The sequence below is a fragment of the Pseudoliparis swirei genome, chromosome 22, assembly GCF_029220125.1.
Source record: "Pseudoliparis swirei isolate HS2019 ecotype Mariana Trench chromosome 22, NWPU_hadal_v1, whole genome shotgun sequence".
In the NCBI taxonomy this organism is placed as follows: Eukaryota; Metazoa; Chordata; class Actinopteri; order Perciformes; family Liparidae; genus Pseudoliparis; species Pseudoliparis swirei.
The window spans coordinates 17,985,405-18,010,604 of record NC_079409.1 but is presented as its reverse complement, the minus strand read 5'-3'; the positions used below and the strand labels follow the sequence as shown (position 1 = coordinate 18,010,604).

Below are 25,200 nucleotides of genomic sequence, written 5' to 3'. Positions count from 1 at the left end.
GTATCACCTGTGTTACAGTGTGTTTCTGTGCATGTGTGTGGTTGTGTGTGTGTGTGTGTATGTGTGTGAAAACCAAGGCAACTTCTCACCATGCAGTTCATGGCAAAGTGGTTGTGCTGCGTCTGCAGCTCCACAGCTTGCTGGTGGCTCCCTCCGATCTCTGTGTAACTTGTGAGGAAAAGCCCCTTGTTGTGCATGATCCAGTCGAACATCTAGACACACAAGAGGGAAAGAAAATGCAGATAGTCTTACAGAAGGCTCTACACATTAAAAGGGGTCTTTCCATCTCATGTTTACTCAGAGCAACTGCACTGAGAATCAGAGACCGCCTGTTGTTTGGTGTTTGTAATTAACCAAAATCTTTTATCATTGCACTGACTTCTAGAAGGAAGTTATCTTCAAGCTGCTCTGTAATAAGTAACAAAAGAACAAGCTCTCGCTGAGTGTGTGTGTATGTGTGTGTGTGTGCGTGTGCGCACCTCCGCACAACTTTATGTGGCGGTGTTTTCTTTCTATGTTCTTCTCTCTACATGCTTGGTGTACAGAAAAGGTGTGTTTAATTACAGATCCGATACAGAGCAGGCCTCTGTGTTTGCCTCCAGCTCTGCACACTTTAACATTGTTGCATTACTCAACACCAGGCATGACATTCACTCTCTGAAACACTCACCACATACTGGCACACACACTCACACACATTCATTTCCTCTCTGTTTCTATTGTGGCAGACCAGGGGGAAAAGCAGAGCAGACAAGGCCCAGGAGGCGGATCCCAAAGCTCAGGTTGGGGGAAGTGATCCACGGGGCGTACTTCCCAGTGCAGGTGCTACAGCCAATTGGCACATGGGAGTGGTCACACCTGCAGCCCATCAGCTGATGAGAGACAGAGACTATATCTACCCTCCACTGGAAGGCATCAGGGGAGAGCAGCCTGAACAGGAGAGAAGAAGGAACGTTGGAACCTCAGGAGAGGAGCCGCAACAGACCGGAGTTAACTGGACCCTCTCTCCTCTGCTCTGCCCATACAGGAGATCGGAACCATCTCACACCAGGTGTGAGACCAAAGACCCCGATCGGGAAGAATCCTTTGTTGCCGTTAGATGCCCATTCCCCCCTTCTCCTATACGTTTTATTAAAAGACACTTTATTTTGCGCTACGTCTCTGAGTCTCGTGATTTTATACCGAATCTCACCTCCAAGTCCCCCGGGTTGCCACATTTGGTGGAGAATGCGCGCACGGCGATCTATCACTAGAGATTCTGTATAAAATAGGTACTCAGAGAGTCCCGCAGTGCTATGGAGGACGCCCTAGCACAGCTCGTGCAGATGCAAACCCAGCAGGCACAGAGCCTAAGAGCATTACAGGATGCTATGACAACTCTGGGTCAGCACCTCATGAGACCAGAGAGGCCGACGGAACCCAGTAAAGTGCTCACCAAGCAGACGGGCGATGATGACATTGAAGCCTACCTAAGGGTTTTTGAGAGAACGGCAGAGAGAGAGAGGTGGCCTCCAGCAGAGTGGGCAGGGATACTAGCCCCGTTTTTAACAGGTGATGCACAAAAGGCCTGTCGTGACCTCGGCCCCTCCGAAATAAATAATTATGACGTGTTAAAAGCCACCATCTTAGCCCATTATGGACACAACCTCCAGACCAGGGCCCAACAGTTCCACTCCTGGTCATATGACGCTACTGCTACTGTACGGCCGCAGGTTGCAACCCTGATGCGACTGACACGTAGTTGGTTAACCACAGGAGCTGGACCTTCAGCACTGGACCGAGTTGTGATGGACCATTGTGTTAGAGCACTACCCAGGGATGCCAAACTACATGCCTCCCAAAGCAGCCCAAAGACGGTGGATGATCTAGTAGACGTATTGGAAAACCACCAGGTCAGAGTGGAGCTGATGCGGAGCAGTCGGCAAGAGGGAAACAAGCCAAGGTGGACTAAGGACCCCGTGACACCACCACCACTACACCGCCAGATTCCACAGGTGGGACAGGCCCGACCGCCGCCCCAGCGTCGACCCCTCGTGAATCCGGACCGCCGGAAGTGCTTCACCTGTGGCCAAGAGGGCCACTTAGCTTTGAATTGTCCGGTGAATGACGTCTTGATGCCGACGGCAGGCTCAACAGATACACAACAGATGGCCGGCAGCTACCTAACCACTTGCTGGGCCCATGAGGGCGCAAGGGTCCCAAAACTTCCCGTCAGAATAGGGGACGAGGATGCAGAAGCCCTACTGGACTCGGGGAGTGCTGTCACTCTCTTACGACCCGGGCTGACAACTGGCACCCGGGGGCCCCCTATCCCAGTCTCCTGTGTCCATGGGGATTCGCGGAATTATCCCATTATTCCCAAATGGGAATTATTGAGGAATCTCATAGTGCCTGGTCAAGCCCCATTGTCCTAATCCCCAAACCGGACGGCACTGAGAGATTCTGCAACGATTTTAGGAAAGTAAATGAAATCTCAAAATTTGATGCCTACCCTATGCCGAGAGTGGATGAGTTGATTGAGCGACTCGGCCCAGCCCGCTTTGTGTCCACTCTTGACCTCACCAAGGGTTACTGGCAGGTTCCCCTCACAGAAAGGGCCAAGGAAAAGACGGCATTTTCTACCCCGGAGGGCCTGTACCATTATAAAGTCCTGCCCTTCGGAGTCCATGGAGCACCAGCCACCTTCCAGAGGATTGATTGATCAGGTACTCCGACCTCATCGTGAGTATTCAGCGGCCTACTTAGATGATGTAGTAATTCACAGTCCCGACTGGACCTCCCATGTAAGCCAGTTGAGAGCTGTCTTGGGAAGACTACGGCAAGCTGGCCTGACTGCCAATCCCAAAAAGTGCCACCTGGGTCTAGAAGAGGCCCAGTACCTGGGCTACACAATTGGGAGAGGCGTTGTAAGACCCCAACTCCGGAAGGTGGAAGCCATTACCACCTGGCCAAAGCCAGCAACGAAACGGCAAGTAAAAACGTTCCTGGGACTGGTTGGCTATTATCAGTGTTTTATCCCTCACTTTGCTACCATTGCAGCCCCCCTACACGAAATGACAAAAAAAGAGCCACCCGCACCAAGTACTCTGGAGTGCTGAAGCGGACGAAGCGTTTGAAACCCTTCAGAAAGCCTTGTGCACCGAGCCGGTCTTAAGTACACCAAGCTTTGGGGACACGTTCGTTGTCCATGCAGATGCCTCAGGATCAGGGGTTGGAGCTGTGCTGTCCCAGGTCAAGGGAGGGGAGGAACACCCAGTGACTTACATTAGCCGTAAGTTTCTGAAACATGAAAGGAACTATTCGACCGTTGAGAAAGAATGTCTAGCAATTAAATGGGCGCTAACCAAGCGGAAATATTACCTCCTCGGCAGAAAATTCACCCTGATAACGGATCATGCACCATTAAGATGGATGTCAACAGCCAAGGACACTAATGCACGGGTTACACGGTGGTTCTTGGAGTTGCAAAACTTTAATTTTTCTGTTGAGCACAGGTCCGGAAAAGCCCATGGAAATGCAGATGCCCTGTCAAGGAGATATGAATGCTGTTTGGTTGACGCTCCCCGCCGCCATCTGGAGCTAGTGGAGGGGGTGTGTGGCAGACCAGGGGGAAAAGCAGAGTAGACAAGGCCCAGGAGGCGGATCCCAAAGCTCAGGTTGGGGGAAGTGATCCACGGGGCGTACTTCCCAGTGCAGGTGCTACAGCCAATTGGCACATGGGAGTGGTCACACCTGCAGCCCATCAGCTGATGAGAGACAGAGACTATATCTACCCTCCACTGGAAGGCATCAGGGGAGAGCAGCCTGAACAGGAGAGAAGAAGGAATGTTGGAACCTCAGGAGAGGAGCCGCAACCGACCGGAGGTAACTGGACCCTCTCACCTCTCTCCTCTGCTCTGCCCATACAGGAGATCGGAACCATCTCACACCAGGTGTGAGACCAAAGACCAAAGACCCCGATCGGGAAGAATCCTTTGTTGCCGTTAGATGCCCATTCCCCCCTTCTCCTTTACGTTTTATTAAAAGACACTTTATTTTGCGCTACGTCTCTGAGTCTCCTGATTTTATACCGAATCTCACCTCCAAGTCCCCTGGGTTGCCACACTATGCACACAAATGCACAGCTCAGATAATATTTGCCTGAGATATTAAATAGGACTTGGTCACATAACAAGAAAAATTCTCATATTACCAACATAATTTGTCAAATAAAAAGTCCACAGGTCCAATAATAGGAATTACCATTATTAGGATATTGACATTGACCTTCTGTCACCACTGGCCACTAGTTTCAGAACACAAATGTATCTGTTATACTATACATTACTATACATTAATGCCTTGCTAATCTGGGATTCACATAGAGGAAAGTTGATCTGAAGATTTGAACGTCTGGATTATCGTGTTTTCAAAATACCTGGCCAAGCGTGACATGTACTTGAAATACTTCTCTGTATCAAGACATGATTTGTGCATTTGCACATCTCAACAAATAAGCACCAAGTAGCAAGAAAATGGGGAGACAGTGCGTTCTGATTGAAACCACATATAATTAATCCCCCAACGGGTGTAGTAATTGTGAAATTGAGAGAATACACACCGAGGATGAGCATCTCAGCCGAAACGTCCGCGTGGCAGTATTATAAAGTTATATTGATGAGTCGTCCTAATCTTTCATTTTATATAACTCACATGAAGGATCCAGCATCTCGTCTTTACATATCTCATTTTAAATTGAGCGCATTGTGTCTTCATATTTATGAGGCGGTGAGGAACCGATCACAATCGACACGGTTTCAACCATCATGTATACAACCTGGAGAACAGAATGAGAATGAACATAGCACACTGACCTTCTCTGCGTCCTGTTCGAACAGACGCAACTGGAAACACTGGTCCAGCTTCAGTTTCCTCATGTGCCACAGCTGCTGCAGATTCTGGCGTGTCCCATGCAACTTATCCAACAAACCCGTCACTTTAGCGACCAGGTTGTGTGCGTCCGCGTGCACGTGGAAGCCGTGATGATGGTCGTTGGAATCTCCACTTGCTCCGCTACTGCGGTTACTGTATCCGCTTTCACTGCCACTTCCACCTCCTGCAGACTGTGACTGTAGCCTCTGTTGCAGCCTTCGTCCCTGTGCATCCAGCTCCTCCACCGACGCTTTCGTGGCCCTTTTCTTCAGCGATGCATGTTCTTCCATAAGCCGACGAGCCCCCTCCAGGTCCCGTGGGAGATCACGCAGGGACAAGGTTTCCTGGAGCTCCTCGAGGCGCGCGAGGGCCCGCGCCGAGTCGCTGGCAAAGGTCTCAAACGACAGCCGCACCTGGAATGAAAGTCACAAAAGAAATAATACATTTCAACTTATGAAGTCTTAGTAAAAGTCAAGTCAAGGTAAAATCCTGCTGTAAAGAGCAGAGCTGTTTGTGTGAATTTTAAAGAACAGTTGAACCAAAAGAGAGAGTCTCCAAACCTCAATCCATTCATCATGGTTGTACTCCAAACTGCCCTCAAAGTCAGCTGTCAGGTGGGATGAGTCCACAATCTTGGATAAACCATCTAAGGAGACCATCACCGTCTGGTGTGGGTGGGGGTAAGTGGGACAAATGAAGTCACAATAAAGGGACATGAAAAAAAAGAAAGAAAGATGGGTGAATACAGGCGAACAAGAACAAGGGAGGATAAGAGAGAGACAAAGAGAGAAACAATTTAATCCCCATCACAGTCTTCATCTTGGTAACACTCCAAATGAATAAAATGCTAACTTGTCAACATATTTCCAAGTGTTAAACTAAGGTTGTGGAAAGAATGTGCAGCGTCGGTGGCTCCACATGTCTACTGTTTAGATAGGTTGGGTGACCAAAAAAACAGCATTCCACACATTTTAAGCTGCTTTCATGTTATCGTTAATATGATGGGAATACATGGTTATAAACCCTCAGGAAGTAAAAGCAAACAATGTTCACTAGAGCAAGGGAAGCACGATAAAAAAAAACATTAAATCAATGGTCAGATTTGGGGTTGGAGCCAGTGCTTTCCAGTACCGATGAGATTCTAATGCAATAGCTTATTTTACTCTGCAAGCAAACTGCGACACGCCACCAGGAGTAGTTGTTGTTGGAGGGGTGAACCGACACACATTGGCAGTAGGGGGGTGTGCAATAAAAACATAATCTGGTACTGCTGAATAACGAGCAGCAGTTGTGAAAACTCGAGGACGACAGAGGACCACATCCCGCGCCCAGAACTTTGCAGCCAGTCTCAAACCAGTGACCTCCTGTTCATCATCATCATCATCATCATCATCATCATCGCCTCATCACATTCAGTAGATGCTTGATCATAAAAAACAACAACAACAGCGACAATCGGCTGGTCCAAACCCAACGCCCTACTGTTGGGATGCAACACTTTGCCATGTCCTATATATCCTGTTTCCATAGTAACTGGGTCAGGACTAAATATACCACCATTACGTGCCCACAGAGGACAGAACAGTGCCAGTGTCACCGAGCAGCAGCTCAATTAGAGCAGATACATTAAGACCGATGTCTAAACTCACAACAAAATACTCATCTTAATAAAATATAGATGAATAGTCTGATGTAAATATACCACCATTATGTGCCCACAGAGGACCGAACAGTGCAAGTGTCACCGAGCAGCAGCTCAATTAGAGCTGATACTGAGACCAATGTCTAAACTCACAACAAAGTATTCATCTTCATCAAATATAGAAGAATAGTCCGATGTAAAAAGCTCGAACAATATCTTTAAACAAATATACAACCATTAACTGTCAAGCATCTCTTACAACCACAACAACAATACCAGGCTCTATGTTAAAGGATTTTGTGCATTATAAGTAGTAAAAGCAGGTCGAGTGTCACCAACCTCAAATTCAAACTTAGAGCTACCGAAGTTGGTCCTCTGCTTCTGCCAGAAGTTGTCTGGCTTGATGATGAGGGCGACGTGGATACAAGACGGAAAAGACTCCTGGAGGATTTTCAGCAGAGGCTTGATGCTGTCCCACTTAGAACCACGCATGTCCACAATGACTGTGAAGCCGTGTCTGGCCACCTCCTCACTGCAAGAGAAACAGGAATAAACCGGTCAGATCCTAGGATGAGAAGCAAATGAACACTTGTGAAGATATACAACTTTTTAATTATTATTAGGCTTAAACATGACGGTAGCTTTAGAGAGAGTATAAACAAGGGACAGTAGTAACCAGATGTGTTTGATTTGAGACTGAACAAACCTGAAGGAGCTGATAGAAACAATGTCGACCTATTGACACCATCAACATACCAGAATCGGAGACGATTTACAGCCACAAAACATATCAAAATATAAATGCAAAAGTGGCAAAAACATGAAAAAGTCCAAAGATCTCATTGCAAAGCTCCAGGGCATCTGGGAAGGAAAGCAATTGTTAAAACATTCAAGTGTTGAAATTTCCACCGCTGCTTACCAGGAGTCCTTGTGCTGTATAAGTCCATAAAAGGTTGTTTCTCGGTGTTAAAGGGTTTAATCTGAATGTGTCTAGCTAGGAGACAGAAACAAACCCAGGCTGCTCTAACTCTCTCTGACCTCACGTCTGAAAACAGATAGGCGGCCAAATGGGTAGAGAGAGAGAGAGAGAGAGAGAGAGCGAGAGTGAGAGAGAAGCAGATGTAACAGAAGGGGAAAGACATAAGAAATATTTAGACAGGAGAAAGACAAATCAAGCTGACCTCCTTCTGAGTTAGTGACACTTGGTTCCTTCTGCGCCTTACCCTGATAAATGAGAACAGACGTATCTTTTCTCCCCCTAACGTACCTCTTAACGCAGTTCCTAGAGACGTGAGCCTTTTGAAGAACCTGGAAGTCCTAATGCACCAACTGAAACCAGTATGTCCTAATTCAGAGCACGGCACTGCAACACCACATAGTATTTGAGGAGAAAAGCACTAAAAATAACTAACATGTTTAAATTCTATTAGTATGAGACAGAGGAAGGAATACAGATTACATTTTTCACTTTTAACAGTTTTATCCAGTCTGCACTTCAAACTGAACACCAACTAATGCGGTGTAAAAGTAAAATCCAAGATGCGATCCTTCAGTTACATGATTTAAAATTGATGGCATTCCTCCTTTTTTGTTGTTGTTATGCAGCTCTCACCATGTGCAACTGATTCATAGTAGTTCTTTGACTTTGATAAAGAGTTGCAAACTATCGACACTATACAAATATTTGCATCATTTTGAATACTGCTGACTGAAAAAAAGACTCAGACATATATTTCCTTTTTTTGCCTTGTACATCCCAGAAAGCCCTGAAGCCCTTCAGAACCCTGGACCCAATTGTTTACAGAAATTGATCTGGACCACCTCTCGCCTCCAAACTCTGTGAGAAAGACTCAAAGCACTGGACCTGTATTTCACTAGAAAGAGCAGCGCAGGGGGATCAGAAGAAGCAGAACAGGAGAGTACAAGCTTAATCACAACTGACTCCAAACACAACAGCCTGGAGCTAAGTGGTAAATGTGAAGCAAAGGCGTTTCTAGACGTGAACACCAGCATGCACAGAACTTCAGAGCGCAATGGAGTAAAACCTCACAGGAACATCCTGTGGCTACACAGAACAAGAAGCTGCACTCTAAGTTGTTTAATCAGAGTTGACTCACTCTAACGAGACATTATCAATGGCAGAGAGAGAGAGAGAGAGAGAGAGAGAGAGAGGAGAGTTAGTAAGAAGGGAATCATAATGTTTTTTCTAGAAAGTTAAGAGGATATGACACAGGGGGGAGGGGGGTGGGGGGAAAGGGGGTTGAATATTCAGAGAATCCAAAATAAAACCTCCCCAGCTCTTTGTAGCCCCAGGTTATGCGTCAGAGTTTTAAATGAAAGCAAGGTGGTAAGTCTGACACAAAGAAAGCAATGAGATGTGTGTGAGTGCGACTACACAAAAGGCCAAGAGGCAGAGTTCTGTTTCAAATTAACCCCGGATCAAGAAAGGGGTGTGCAAATGTGTGTGTTTGTGTGTGTGTGTGTGTGTGTGTGTTCACAGTCTGAATCCTCCACAGAAACCCGGTGCATTGGTGTGTTTGTAAGTAAAGCATTCCCACCTGGGAATGGTAGCCAGGTAGGCTATCAGCCTGCGCAGGTCTTCGGGTCGTATTCTGTCGTGGTTGCTCCGTGCTGGAAAGGTGAGAACGGGACCTCCACGTCGGTCTCTGCCACCTTTGGAGAAATAAAGCAATGAAACAACCGTTACTCCCCATGTCGATAATGCTCGTATGCTGCAGTGGTGACAATAGAAAGAGGTTCTCAGTGGTAAACTCTGTGTTGGAAAGAGGTTTATCTGCCTTTCACACATGCCTGTGTATAAGGAAACTCACAGGAAGTCAGGTAAATTACGTGAACTCCAAAGAGAGCCGCAAAGTCTTGTGATTCTGTTATTATTCTGATCAGGAGTATGACTTTGCAACTCTTGTAAGCACTCAAAATAACAACTTAAGATTCAACTTGTTGATGCTGAAACTGAAAGCAGTGTTTGTGATTGGCTGACACATTGCCCGAGAGCATCTTCTATAAAACTGAACTCTCCACCTCTGCCTAAATGACCTGCCTTACTACATGCATTCATCTCTTCTAATGGATGGCTTTGCGTCCGCGTGTTAACACATAAAACGACCCGCAAGACGAGTAGAGTTCATATCTGACCAGAGAGAAAGGCGACTTTCTCCTTGAGGATAGGAAGCACATCGATGGCCTTCATGTCCTCATTGCGATGGAACCCTGAAACACAGAGAAGAATGGAGAAGTAAGCGAGGCAGGTGGCTTGCAACTAAAATTCAAACATAAAGACAAATTAATCTCAATCATGAATTTATTTCAGAAGACAATATTTCTTTGTGGTTAGTGTTTGCTGATAATGCTTTAAGTTTAACTGACCCGGCAAACTGCTCGTTTTAACTCGTAGGACTTCCATCAAGTCTCCCAATCAAGTCTACAGCCAATGAGGAAAGAAAACTCAACCAGACTTTCTTTGACAAATAGTTAAAAAAAACTATAAGCATGGACGTACACATTGGACAATAATATAATCTGGATTTTAAAAAAAGCCACTCAAGTACTTTTTTTCAACCATTGTCCTGCTTGGATCAACAGATGGCACACTGGGTAATAACAGGAAGCAAACACACACACACACACACACACACACACACACACACACACACACACACACACACACACACACACACACTTTGTGTCAGAGCAGTTAGTCATGAAGACAACTGGACATTATAATGTAAGGATCTGCAATACAGTCAAATGACATATAATATTTTCTTAATTTCCCCAGCATAACGTATCTGATAATGATTTCTAAGGTTTTTTTAATTTAAAAACAGTGAATTCTTATTTGGTTAAGACTACAAATTAGCTATCAGTGCATAGTGACCTTAACATTTAACTTCCAAAATATATCAGTTTGAGTCCAGTTGGACGTTTGTTCCAAAATTACGTCTTCGGTGCAGTATCATAAAAATCCTGGGAAAAAATACGACTCTGGATAATTTCAATATGAAAATGCAGCAAATGGAAATAAAAAAACAATAAAAACACTGTAATGCACAAAATGCAACATTTACTCGAAAGAAAACCCACATCAACCATGATATGGACAGCTTTTCCACAGAACATGAATGCATGCGAGTGAGGCGGTGTGTGTGTGTGTGTGTGGGGGGGGGGGGGCAGTGCCTCTCTGCAAATGCAGTTAGTTGGTGATGTCATCAGTTATCGCTCATTCTAGCTGTGAGTCATCTCCCTCACATTTACACACACACACACACACACACACACACACACAATATACTTGTTTTCATAAGCACACTGGCAACATAAGGAAATATGTATTTGAAGCAAACAGCAAATCATAATCATAAAGAATAGTCAGGGGAATAAAACATGAACATATAAGAAATGTGTTTGAGCTCTGTTTTGGTAAACAGAGTTTAGGAGTCAAAAAGAAAGACAAATACTGGAGAGAAAAGAGCAACAACTTCACATGAACACCATGCAGCTTTTACAGTTAGAATATAAACATTTAATTACACCGACTACAAATGGAAATGAGAGTGGCCAAACCGAGAGCTTCATCACACACACACACACACACACACACACACACACACACCGAATGCCCTCAAATGAAAGTCAGTCATGATTCTAAACTACAGTAAAGACATAATCTCGGGCAGGAACCGGTGATCATTCAATGTTGAGTGTTTGGTCTCAAAATTGGAAGTTCAGCCCACAGCTTTGATACAATTAGAGAGAACAATGGCGACGCTTTTCAACATCAGTAGTATCATTAAACCTTCAACTGCTTCTTTCAGGTTGCAGATGAGTTACAAACTGTAGATATGAAGGAGAAAAAAAGGGATGTGAGGTAATACAAAGTAAAGACAGAGAGATAGATAGATGGATGGATAGATGGATTGATAGATACAAAGATAAATGGATCAAAGCCAGACTTGTTCCACCCAGACCTTCTGGGTAGTTCTGTGTTCACTGTCTGTTTCTGTTGTGTTGTCTGTCACTCACCGTGTCTCTCATTTCAGACTCGTTCCTCCCCGTGTGCCACCCTCCTGTGATTGCAGACCCCGCCCTCATTGTTTCCACCTGTGCCTCGTTCCCGTGTGTATTTACTCTGTGTCAACCTCTTCTTCTGGGCCAGTTTGTCTCTAAATGTTTGCAGAGTAAAAGCCTTGTGTTTTTAATCCGACTACTGCGTCTTGAAGTCTGCTTTTTAATCCTACTCTCTGTGGCTCCCAGCCTTCCCTAACAAGACTGGATTGAAGAGCTATAGAGACAAAGTGAAACGTCAGAAACACTGAAGCACAGGCAGCTAATGATTCTTGTATATATCTTATTATCTTATGATGTGTATGGTTAGGTGTATGAACACTCAGTCTATGCATGGATGTTTTGTCAGGTCTTCTCTGTGTATGGAGAGCTGTCTGCACACATACACCACTTTTAGATTAGTTTTAGATCTAGACATGTTTTTTGTTTCTGTTTTGTTTTGTTTTGTTTTAGAAAGGCCTGACCAGGGACTGGGGTTGCAAATTAGCCAATTGGCTAGAAACCTTCTGTATCACATGTACACTTTGTGTAATAATGTGCGCTGCTTTGTCCCTGACAAATAAAATTTAAAATAAAAAATAAAAATAAAAAAGCTAGACAGCGAAGAGAAGAATATGGGGACAGACACAACTGCAGTGTACAGCGAGACAGAGAAGACTGCAGAGATGACTACATAACTCAGAGAGGTTTTAAATGGCTTCTGTAATATCAATTTCATCCACGGTCTGAGGCAGTTAGGAGGAGCAGGCTGGATGACTGCACATAAACTCACAATGGGGGAGTGGCCAGACCGGACACAACCTGACTCAAGGATGATGTCACAACTAGCTGAGAGGAGATGGGACTGAGGTGGCAATATTGGTCTGCTTCTCATTCCACGTTTGGCGAGAGGAGAGGGGAGAGGGATTAAGAAAAAGACAGAGATAAAATAGGGAGAAGGAAAGGGAGAAAGAAAGAAGCGTCTTTGTGGACTAGAAAAGCGCTATAGAAGTCTAAATTATTATTATTATTAAAGAGAGAGATAAGGAGAGAGTAGGAGAGGGAGAGGGAGAGAGGGAGGGGTCTCACAAGAGAGCCCCTCACAATCCACACTCATGGGTTTTATGATCTCCTCTGTTACTGGCTCTTTCTTTTCAACCTGCAGCACCTGTTTATCATCCAAACCCCAAGGGAAGAGGTCTGAGCATGGCAATCGCTGGAAATGATGTTAAAAACAGAGACATCAGCTTTTGAAGAGTGTTTCACTGTGTGTGTGTGTGTGTGTGTGTGTGTGTGTGTGTGTGTGTGTGTGTTTGTGCGTGCATGTGTTGAGTATCAGCACTGCAGAAAAGAAACAATACTATTCCTGCACTTTGTGTGTCGGCACATGCACGTGTGTTTTCCTGTGAAGCGTGCTCAGACACATTCCTCACTGTGGTGGTTTATGTAAGATACGGGCGCTGGCACAGGCCCAACACGGCCCTCTACTATATTGCTGCCGCACTGCCTAAACTGCAGTTTGCACCACATTGGACTGAGTCTGGCCAAAAGAGAGAACATGTACGTTGGGTTTTATGCGGAAGGCTGCATGCAATAAGCTAGAAACATGTGTGGCCGTCACACAAATTGCACATCTTAACGCTGGAAAACAGGATTTTGTCAATCAGGTTGGTTGATTTCACTTACATTATTTCATTAAATAATGGAAAGCAGCAAAACACAGCTGCCTGTGAAGAGTAAGTTGTTCCCATGATATGATGGCCCACTGCTTATCATGTCAACACTCCCGAAAGTACACACACAACCACACAGCCTTTCCTAATTTTCATCATGTTCATTAGCAGCATTAAGCAGACACTCTCCTACAGACATAACATATTATTCTTTACACTGTGATTCATGACATCCCATCATCGCCTCTCAATCCACACGCAATCTCCTCTCCTCACTACGCACAACCCAAGTCTGCCGAGCATGAAATAAAGCTTTTCAATCACAGACTGCTTGTTCATACACACTCATAATGAGAGCAATCCATTTTGCTGGCAGACTGCACTCAGTGCCTTGTCACATGAGGCCAAGAAATATTTTTTTACGGGGAGCTTTTTTGTAATCTTTTCAACTGAAGAGTAGAAAATCTTTATTTTTGTATTGCTTACTGTGAACCATCTGTCCTCGAATATCTACATAGTAACAGGAATTACAAGATGATGACTGCGAGTTGAGGAGATCAACTGTACACATGACAGGTCATTGATCATTTAGACACCAATGTAGGAGTGGCGGATGGCACTGTCATTGTGACACACATGCACAAACACACACACAAACATAGGCATTCACATGCGCTCTCTTTCTGCATATTTAGTTATAGAGACATCTTCTGAATTCATTAATCAAAGGAACAATGGTAGTGTGTCATGTGGATGCTCTCACTTGGGTTGGCTTGACAACCCATAATGCATGATATATTCTTTAACAATGCTCTTGTTTGTGAGCTCCATGCATCCGTTATCTTCCGCTAACCCAAGTCCAGGTCGCTGGGCAGAAGGCTTAGCAGGGTGTTCCAGATGTCCCACTACCCAGAGACATTTTCCTGCTCTTCCAGAACCAGAAGAAATATATAATCTCTCCAGCTTTTTCTGGGTATACCCCGGGTCGCTTACCATTGGACATGCCCAGAAAACCTTGTCCAAGGGGCGTCCTGGATCAGATGCTCGAACCACCTCAGATGGTCCATTTTGGCACAAAGGAGCAGTGGCTCTCCCCTAAGCTCCCTTTCAGATGTGTGAGCACCTCACCCTTTCTCGAAGTCTGAGCCCAGCCATCCCACAAAGGAAGCTCATTTTGGCTGCTTGTATCCACAATCTCATTATTTCGGTCAGTGCCCAAAGCTCATGGAGGTCTGAACATAGATGGACTGGTATATTGAGAGCTTTGCCTTGGTTCACCTCCCTCTTTAGCACAAAGCCCGCAGCAATGCTGATGGACGTACCCAACTGTCTGTCCATCTACCGCTACCCTTTACCCTCACTCGTGAACAAACCCCAAGATACTTGCACTCGCTCGCTTGGGGCAGTGACTCACACCCAAGTTGGAGGGTGCAAGCTAGTATTGTTTGGCAAATCGCTCCATTGCGTGCTGAAGATCACAATCTGATGGAGCCAATAGAACCACATCATCTGCGAAGAGCAGAAATGCAATTCTGAAGTCCCCAAAGTGTACACCCTCCCCCCTACGACTGCTTCTTGTTCAAGGAAAGGGTTGAAGGACAACACCCTTGCTCGTGAGCTATGCATCTAAAAGTTAAAAAGTGGAACTATTTATTATATTGCTCATTTGCATTGCCACAACATGTATAGATAGACAGTTGGTGGATGATTGGTCCTATTTATTGTAGACCATTTCCATTTAATAACTATGCAACAACAGTTCAGTGTCCAAAACAGTGGACTACTGCAAGACACGGTCATACATTGTATAAGGGAAAACAGAACTTAGGGACCAAAGGCATTTCAATCAGGGAGAGACCAGTTAGTTGAAGAAAAGATCATGTTTATTGTTAACAGATGATGCGCAATGATGAAGTCTCAGAGTCTTTGACGCTTGGACTCTACGGGGAGATTTGTAATTGAGGGCCGACTGCCCCGATCAGCAACGAGATAAATCCCCCCATGGAGTCCAGACCTGGTGGTGGCTGATGAGCTGATGGAATGATGAGTTGAAGCTGATGCATCTGTGAAGACTGGGTGGAGATGTGGAGGTGCGTAGCAGCAACCTGAATGAACTGAAGGTAGAGAGGCAGTCATATTTGAATGAGACAGCAGCGAGATGATTGGATCGCCATGTAATTGATTCCCCGTGCTTATTGGATAGAGTGGTCCAGCTGATCTGCGCAGCTGGTGTCATGATTGACAGCGTTGAGTGATGACAGCGAGTAAACAATGAGTGAGCATGTGTGGGAAATAATTAGCAGACATATGAGGGATGAATGGCTGACATGAGGGGTATGGTCTTCCTGTCTGAACTTGCGCTATAGCTCCATATAGACACATACTAGACTGTTTCCTACAACACCTGTGCAAAACTGCCACTATTAGAAGGAATTATATTTTACTTTAGACTTTAGATGTACGGTCGGGGGTTTGTCCAATAAAAAAGGTTCATGCAAAATAAAGTTAGTCTGCCCAATTGTGTACTAATGCAAACTTTGTCTGCTCAGTGATGAAGTTTGATACTCTTTAGAAGGGGGTTACATAATAGTTTAAGGTATCAAGTATCAATACTGATCCCTACTGTACATAGGACTGAGAAGATTCATGCTCTGTTTTTGCAAAGCTTGAATCCAATATTATTGACAAATTATTTCACATGCAGCTAGAGTGGTGAATATAGTTTCACTCCTGTTGCTTAGTGTGAATTTAGAAAGAAAGCAGACAGAGAACAAGAGCCACCATTACATTTACATTGCTGCGTGTCAGAGGCAGTACAACTGGACAACACGGAGAAAGTGTGCCAATCCATTTATTTTTGCTCTATTAAGTCCAGACTAAAAACACTCCCATGCTTATTTCAACACACTACTAAAGAACAGATTGTCTCTGTGCCTTTAACCAACTCTTCATACCACGGAGTGAAAACATCCGGCATCCTTAAGGACCCACACTGGTTTACAGACTGGTTTCTAAAGGGCCTTTATAAGATCGAAGAACTACGTTTAAATAAGAATGGGGAAACATGTACAACCCCTTGACCAACATTGTAACATGTGTAGGGATAAACCCAACCAATTTATTCACCTACAAGCACCAAAACCATAATTCACAAGCCTAAAATGAACACAACTGCACATTGCTGTCGTCTCTCCACGATGCGACTGAGCAGACGGCCTCAGTAAATTCAGCCAATTTCTTTCCTTCCAATCCTTTAGACCACAGGCTAGACTGTACATGGTGCATCTGCACAGCCTGGCACACCGCATGATGCCAATCCTCTGGCTCATAACCTTGTAACCTCAAACCCAGAGCAATTACAAGCTAGGCTGTATGTGTAGTAAAGCAGAATAGACAGGACTGCTACATTATACTACAGCACAATTCTCTTGTTGTGCTGACCAGCTCCACACAAACCGGATTTCATCTGCCACTGAGGACACCCGGCTCTTGACCACTCACCAATCTGTCGCTTCTTTTCAACAAACGGATGCTTATTATTAATCACAGCTGTCTTAATGTAATCCCATTGTAAGAATTTAGAGTCTGCTAGATAATAAAAAGGTACAGGGCATAGGAAGGTGATGAATTTCAGATGGCTTCTTCATATTTTAGTTCTGGGCCAGAGTCCAGAATGTGCACTTCACTTTGAGTTTGAGTAAAAAGAGAGAACTGGGAGGTATTTGTCCCACCGCTCAACCTGGTTTAGCTCAGTTTGGACTGAATTGGACCGGTTTAGAATGTGGGGGTGGGGGGGAATGGGGGTGGCTTTTGGGAACAGTGCAAAAACAGATGAATTTTGAAAATGCATAGGTTTAGTCATTACTGTGCTCGAGTTAGAGAGTGTGTGCATTAGTCTTACTGTATGTGCCTGTGTGTATGTCTACCCCATGTGTGAGTCTGTGCAGGTACACATTTGAAACTTTGTGTTGGTATGTGTGTGCATATTTGTTTTGATCTGTGTTTCACTGGGTAGCAGACTGAAACCCTTTGCAGGGCTCTAAGAATAGGGCTCCCTCGGAGAGAGGGCTGTGCCATTTTATCAGCTTTTTGGTGAAACAGAACCCAAGCTGAAAGCAGGGCACATGCCACTCTAGATACTCAAGGGAATTCACTCCAGCTGAACACAACATGAATATCTTACACAGAGTAACATCAGTGTCTTCCAGGAAAGCTCTAGCCCTGAATGCCTACCAACAATAGCTGCAGGTTCTGTTTATGTGGTGTTTTGATCTGATACGTTTTCAGGGTAAGACACACAATTTGTCTGCTTTTCGGGGTATGGGGTCACCATGGGAGTTCAACATAGAGCCAATAGCAGCTCTTTGAGTTGCACTTAAAAGTCAAACATCAAATACTGAGCGGTCTAGCACACTCAGCATTAACGTACTGAACTGCTGACTTTCACAGTTTATTGTTGATCTAAGATTGGAATTGTCAGGCTATTTCCCCCAAGAGACTCAAACGAACCATTCGGCTTTACTCAGCTCTACTCTCATCATGTATTTTCCATATGAAGATGCTGTGTCGTTTACTATTTCTGCTTCACACCTTAGTGTGAAGGTATACCTTTGCTGCCATTGCCCTCCTGTTGTGGAGTTTGGAGAGGTGTTTGGTCGAGTCTACATAATGAGGATGTTTGTCACGTCCCCGATGTGACAACCCCGATTAGAATAGCAAGTGTTTGTTGCCACGGTGCGACAGGGTGATGAGATAAACAACTTAGAGCTCTATCTCCCTCTTGTTCTGCCTCCCGCTCCATCTCTCAGTCTTTCTCTCTCTTAAACTGTGGATCCTTGACAATCATTTTGTTTCCTATTTTACTCACACACCGTCTACCCTCCCTCAGATTCAAAGCCTCTTCTAGCAGCTTCTCTACTCTCCTCCAGTTCTGTGACCTTCAACAGGAGCTGGCAGGGGGCCTGGGGACTGTGGTGAGCTCAACTTTCATCAGGTTTCTCATACTGTTGCTACAGTGTGGCTTACAGTAAAAATAACACTTTGCTCCTACCACAACCTCTCGACCTGAATATAACCCCGAAGCAAAGCAAAAAAAAGGTATGAATAAGTCATAAGAAATGGCAAGGGTAGGAAACTCAAACTACTCTCATGGTAGAGCTCTGGCATTGGGTTGTGTGTTCAATCTGAATGTGCAGTGTGGCGCCTTCAGTTAAAACAATGCCGTCCCGCCAGTGAAGAACTTTTATTATATGTTTCTTTATGCAATTTGTTTAACCCAAACAGCAATATATGTAGTTACTAAACCATTTATATTAAGACCATAAGGGCTTACTAATAATTACTCATAATTTAAATAATCTATCAGGTTTTCTTTAGAATTTATTCTATGAACGAGTCCAAAAATAGTGACAAATGCCCATGGAAGGTTCCCATGGAACAAGCTGATGTCTTAAAATAGTCCCATACTCCAGAACATACAATTTACAAGTACTTTACTGTTCCGGTTTGATTTATCCTCAATGATTCAGCCCATTACTGACAATAGTTTCACACTTTCACTCACAACAAATAATCGAAATGTAGCTCACAAACAATCTGATTTACCCACAATATAATTCCTATTAAGTACGGTGCAATGGTAACTGGACATTCACACGTATTCACACACCGCAGGCACAGCTACGGGAGAAATCTAAAGTGTAAGTGTCTTGCCCAAGGACACATTGGCGTGCACAGCTCAGCAGCGGATCGAACCATTGATCCTCTGATTGAAGGACGACCCTGCTCACCACTGAGCATCAGTCACCCAATGCATGTGTAAACATTGGTCAGCTGTATTATGTAGGCCTGAATAACAACCTCACCTCTGTATATCATTTACAAATCTCCTCTTCTCTCTCTTTTTCTTTGTTTATCATTTCATTTGACGCCTCCCCACCCAACCCTGTATCACAAAAATTACGTTCCCCCAGACCTAAAATGCAATTTGCAGTTACATTTGACTGAAACGTATTTCTCTCCAGATTACGTTTGTATTTGACGTATTACAATTACAAATGCGTCTCAGAACAACGTATCTTTGCCGTTTGTCTCTCTTTTCTACAATGCTGTTATGAATTGGAAAAAGCATCCTCTAAAAAAATGCGCATCTGTCCGTAATCTATACCATAAAGTTCGCATTTTAACCTAAAAAAAAGTGCGCTTCCTTTTAACCTTTCAAAATAAAAGTCTGATTTGTCTGTTAAGCGGAAGTAGTATAAAACGTCTATATTTATTCAAACAATACAATATAAAAGGCATACATCAAAATCAATAAGGAAAATGCTAAACAGTCAATCAACTCAAAACAATAAACCCTTCATGGGGTTATTTACAGGGGTGTTTACTTCTCATCAAACAGAAAGAGCAGGTACCCGGAAAAATCTGGGAAATAATTTGGGAATTGTTAATAAAACATGATTTACCCTTCAACTTCCACTGATATGCATGCAAACCAATACATCGTTTCACACACACACACACACACACTGACAGAAACACATAGACACTCACATACGTACACACACACACAGGCAGAGACACACACATACTCACACACACAGACACACACTCTCATACGCACACACTTACACACGCACAGACAGACACTCACACACAGACACACTCAGACACACACATACACTCACATACATACAAACACAGGCAGAATCACACACACACACAGACATACACTCACACAGACACACACTCAGACACACATACAGACACTCACATACATACAAACACAGGCAGAATCACACACACCCACAAATACACATGCACACACACATGCATACTCTGCAGACTGACCCTTGACCTCCCAATTGTCTCTCAGATATAACCCTATATGCAAATTTAAGAGAATAAGGCCCAATTTGACCCTTTGGACCTGTTTTTGGGGCCCTTAGCCCAGAGCCATCGATCCAAAACTGTAGGGTATTCATATTCAGATGCCCCTCTTTGAATCTGAAAAGAATCCAGATCTTTAAGTTGATTGAAAGTATGAAAAATGTACTAAAAGACTGGTTTTAAGGATTGTACTAGGGTTATTGGCACGGTGACAATTTTCTCTTGTGAAGGTTTTGGAGGGGATTCCCCCCACGACCTCAGTCTTATATTTAGGTAGATATAATATATTAAATATAAAGCAGGAGGGTTATATCTGAGAGACAATTGGGAGGTCAAGGGTCAGTCTGCAGAGTATGCATGTGTGTGCATGTGTATATGTGTGTGTGTGTGTGTGTGTGTGTGTGTGTGTGTGTCTCTGCCTGTGTGTGTATGTATGTGAGTGTCTGTATGTGTGTGTGTGTGTCTGTGTGTGTGTGTGTGTCTGTCATTCTGTGTGTGTGTGTGTGAGTGTGTGTCTGTCTGTGTATGTGTGCGTGTGTAAGAGTGTGTGCGTATGAGTGTGTGTGTCTGTCTGTGTGTGTGTATGTGTGTGTCTCTGCCTGTGTGTGTGTACGTATGTGAGTGTCTATGTGTTTCTGTCAGTGTGTGTGTGTGTGTGTGTGTGTGTGTGTGTGTGTGTGTGTGTGTGTGTGTGTGTGTGAGAAACGATGTATTAGTTTGCATGCATATCAGTGGAAGTTGAAGGGTAAATCATGTTTTATTAACAATTCCCAAATTATTTCCCAGATTTTTCCGGGTACCTGCTCTTTTTGTTTGATGAGAAGTAAACACGCCTGTAAATAACCCCATGAAGGGTTTATTGTTTTGAGTTGTTTGACTGTTTAGCATTTTCCTTATTGATTTTGATGTATGTATGCCTTTTATATTGTATTGTTTGAATAAATATAGACGTTTTATACTACTTCCGCTTAACAGATAAATCGGACTTTTATTTTGAAAGGTTAAAAGGAAGCACACTTTTTTTTAGGTTAAAATGCGAACTTTATGGCATAGATTATGGACAGATGCGCATTTTATAACAAGTTTAATAGTTGATTTGACCCGTATGGGACTAACTCTGTTAAGGTGGTGATAGTTTACGAGTTTTAATTAATGTATTGTCACCTAAAGAAAGAAAATAATGGAGAGTCACCAGCAGTCAGTCTTCACGCCAATTCATATGATCCGTTACAACGCTTATTGCTGTCATAATACGTAGGCGAAACAACATATAACATATTAATAAATAAGACTAGAGGACGCTTTTTCCAATTCATAACAGCATTGTAGAAAAGAGAGACAACAAACGGCAAAGATACGTTGATCAGAGACGTATTTGTAATTATAATACGTCAAATACAAACGTAATCTGGAGAGAAATACGTTTCAGTCAAACGTAACTGCAAATTGCATTTTAGGTCTGGGGGAACATAATTTTTGTGATACAGGGTTGCCCCACCCTGTCAGTCTCTCGCTGTACCCCCCCCCCCCCCCACACCCGCAGCTCTATTGACTTCTGACATACTTAGTGTCCCTCTAGGCCTCACCATTGGCAACCCTCTGTGGCACTGTGTCAGTAATTAACGCTGTCGTTAAATTAGGTTTGTGTCTACGCACTGCAACAAGGCTTAATTTGGAAGGATGCAAAAACAAAGTGAGGCAATGCTCCACCAACAGTCAGCACTGTTGACAGACACAAGCCCAATTTGGCTGCATCAGAAACAGAGAACTGAAACAACAGCTCTGACTGGAAGCACTTGTCTGTTCATTATCAAACTTGCCGGAACTTCATTCTGTTTCCTGTCCAGCATTTAAACGGACAGGAAACATGTTGTCCTGGGGGTCATTCAGACCACAAACGAAATCTTTGGCTGTCCAGACATTCTTCCTCGGTTCTGCACTCGAAGATTCTTGAAACACAACACCGTTAAAATATATTTTGTATTATAAATAATACATATCAAGTAATTTGATTGAATAATGGGTGATTTATTTTACTTAATAACGTCTGTTGTCCTCTGGGTTCAAAACGACCCCACAGCACAAAGTGGTGCAATGGGTCAATGTGTCACACCAAACGGTTTCCAAAACATCTTTGATCTTGGATGTTTGATGTGTGGGGTCAAAAAATGGTCACAATAACAAACAAACAAAACAGGTCTTTTCTCACAGGTGTGAGACATTTTACATTTTAGGGAGAGACAGGCAGCACAATGAGGCAGAAGCGATATGCTTGTGAGTTCATTTTTAATCACACACAAAAATTACACAAAATGAACAATTCTTCCTGGGCTGCATAAAAAACGGACAACTTCAGTGTCTTCTTGTGTCACAGCTTCTACTGGGCCTGAAAATAAAAGCATTGCTACTTTAGCTTTTAGTGGGGCTGACTTTCCTATTGATCTTACTATAAAAGTGAAAAGGTCCTGTTCAAGTACAAATCACTTGTCCCAAGTGAAAGGATTGGTCAATTGATTATCATCAAACGTAAGAACAAACACTCATGACTTGACATTTTGTGCAAGGTCTTGGGATACGTACTTTAAATGAAACTACGCCAGTGGCGTTATATAAATCCTCGCTCAGCTTGCCTTGTTGTGATCTCATTCTGCAGTGCTGTCCCGCATGATAAATAGCACTATTTTTCCTAATCGCTTCAGAGCTACTCCTCAAGACATCTGCATTCATTACCCCTGCGGGCACCAAGGCTGGGTGATTGAGTAAGAGAGAGAACACAAACAACACCTTTATTTAGAGAGTGATGGCTGTAGTATCCTCTAGCTGAGTCTAGCTACTTGATTGGAGTATTTGGGGAGGTAAAAGCCGAGTGTGATGTTATGGACTGTACTCGTCTCATAGTTTACCTTTTGTCCTGGTCTACGTCTATGATGGCTAGCTGGATGTCGCTGTGCAGACTTAGACACTGTTCAAGTGAGGTGTTTTTTTAGCATTAGCAAAACCTCAACATATGCCCCGCAATATAACCTTTTTTGCTATTTTTATCCTATTGCGACTAAATCAGTTTTGTGTCTGTGCACTGTAGCCCAGCCCAAGCTGAGCACACAATGACCCATATGCTAAAGTAAAAACAGGACACCTTATGTATGCGGTAAGGCAGTAAAGTGCAGACAAATAATGTGATACATGTAGTTGTCTTTTGTTTCTCCTTTTCTTCCTAGAAATGTAATCTAATTCTTTCAAACACAAGATAAATAGACACAGATATGACTTAGAAGAATGTGAATTACAATAAACAGGATTCTGGATAAAAACAACAACATACAGTATATCTATGACAGAGAGTACTCTACCTGAGAGTCTGATCAGTGTTTTCCCGGCCTGGGCGTACTGCCAGCTATGGTTATCCAGCACTGCCATTGTAAACCAAAACTAGCATCGAACCGTCGCTTCACAGCATTTATCCCACACCACTTCGAGCTTTTCTAACCGCACCATTGTTGTACAGTCTGGCGAAGAGGCAACTGAACGACGGCCGTGCCCCACATTGGCCAACGCCCTGCCACCCACTGAGCAGCAAAAAAGCCAAAAGGCACTGCTAGCCCCTCTTTGCCTTCAGCAACTGGCTTTTCATTGCCGTTTCCCCCCTTGTCACTACCCCCTCCCCAAAACAAGATTTAGTAACAAGTAACAAGTGCTGCTTTGCATTAAACATTTTCTCTCTTGTGCGCCTGTCTAGCTACTCGCAGGGAAAAAAGTTAAGCCAACCACACAGTTGTCACTGGTGGATTTGTGGGTGAAAATAGGCTTTAATAATGATTTGTTGTAACCTCCTGTCCATCTCATGCTTAGACTCTCCTGGTCACTGTGAGATTTTGCACTCGGGCACCTCAGGACCTCTAAAGTAAATAACGTTCTACTTATCCTCCTAATACCAGGGATAGGGACTTTGACCTGGGACTTGAACTCAGGTCAGACTTCAGTCGCATACAGACTCTTGAGACTTGACTTGGAAAGAAATATTGATGAGTGAGCATCTCTGGGTTTAAGAGGCAAGAGGAATGGATTGGGTTGCAGTAGATTGTAAACTGGTATTAGTTGGAGACAGTGTCATTATAGAAACAGGGTTATAATGTTATTGATAAATAAGTTACGGCCTGCCTGATGATGTTCCTGCAAAATACAGTTATTTAATTTGGAGGAGAGTTTTTATAGTTTTTTTAAGTGCTTTTCCCAAATTGTATTGCAATATCCTGTTTAATTTAAAAATAGACCAACCAACTAAACAATGCTGAAACTGTGTGCTAATAAATAAAGGAGTGATAATACAGTTTGCTGTGCTCTAAGCAGATCGGATGGTACGTTCATTGTAACCATAAGAGACTTGAAACATGACTTGGACTTGCAAAAAAAGACTCTGCCTCACACATGTATTTTTCAAGAGCATGGCAAGTGCCCATTTATGAAACATGCACTGAATGAAATGTCAATTCTAAAGTACAATCATCTTGTTTTATACAAATATGTAACAGACGTTTGTTCTATGAAATGCTTGACATCTTTAATGAAAAGTCTTCTTAGAGTTCTATGAAAAAATACTAAACTAACATCAAAGAATATTTATTTTAAAGCAGTCACACACTACTAATATGTTTATTGATTTATAATCATGTGTAAAGCATTTAGATGCCATCTTGACGTCAATAAACTTCAAAGACACTCAAACAACATCTTCATGCATGCCAAATCCATGTCAAATGATCTTAGTGTTTAACCCTTTTGTGAGTATGGCTAAATTTGATTAAAATACTCATGCATATCCAGTTTATTAACCAAAATCTTATAAACTTAAACTTAAAACAAACAAAGAGCTCATTCACTGTTTATTAAGAGAGGAAAATGAAGCTTCTTTGTTGTCCCTCAAAGGAAAAGTCAGGGGGATTACCATTATTTTCCAAATTGTGAGGAAAGCTCTGATAAACTTGAAAAGTAGGTTTACAAGACATGGAGCTTAAAGGCAAGGCC

General features: G+C 43.4%; 1 protein-coding gene across 4 annotated transcripts in view; it reads right to left on the bottom strand.

Annotated features, from left to right (window-relative positions):
• triob (trio Rho guanine nucleotide exchange factor b) overlaps positions 1 to 25,200 on the bottom strand; it is a 104,619-nt gene that overhangs the window by 54,843 nt on the left and 24,576 nt on the right. For all 4 annotated transcript variants that reach the window (XM_056443779.1, XM_056443780.1, XM_056443782.1 and 1 more), the window contains exons 3-8: positions 9,710 to 9,784; positions 9,112 to 9,226; positions 6,893 to 7,085; positions 5,472 to 5,576; positions 4,854 to 5,324; positions 90 to 212 (exon numbers count right to left, since the gene is read on the bottom strand). In XM_056443779.1, coding sequence (XP_056299754.1) covers positions 90 to 212; positions 4,854 to 5,324; positions 5,472 to 5,576; positions 6,893 to 7,085; positions 9,112 to 9,226; positions 9,710 to 9,784 — 1,082 coding nt within the window. The remainder of the gene's footprint in view (positions 1 to 89; positions 213 to 4,853; positions 5,325 to 5,471; positions 5,577 to 6,892; positions 7,086 to 9,111; positions 9,227 to 9,709; positions 9,785 to 25,200) is intronic.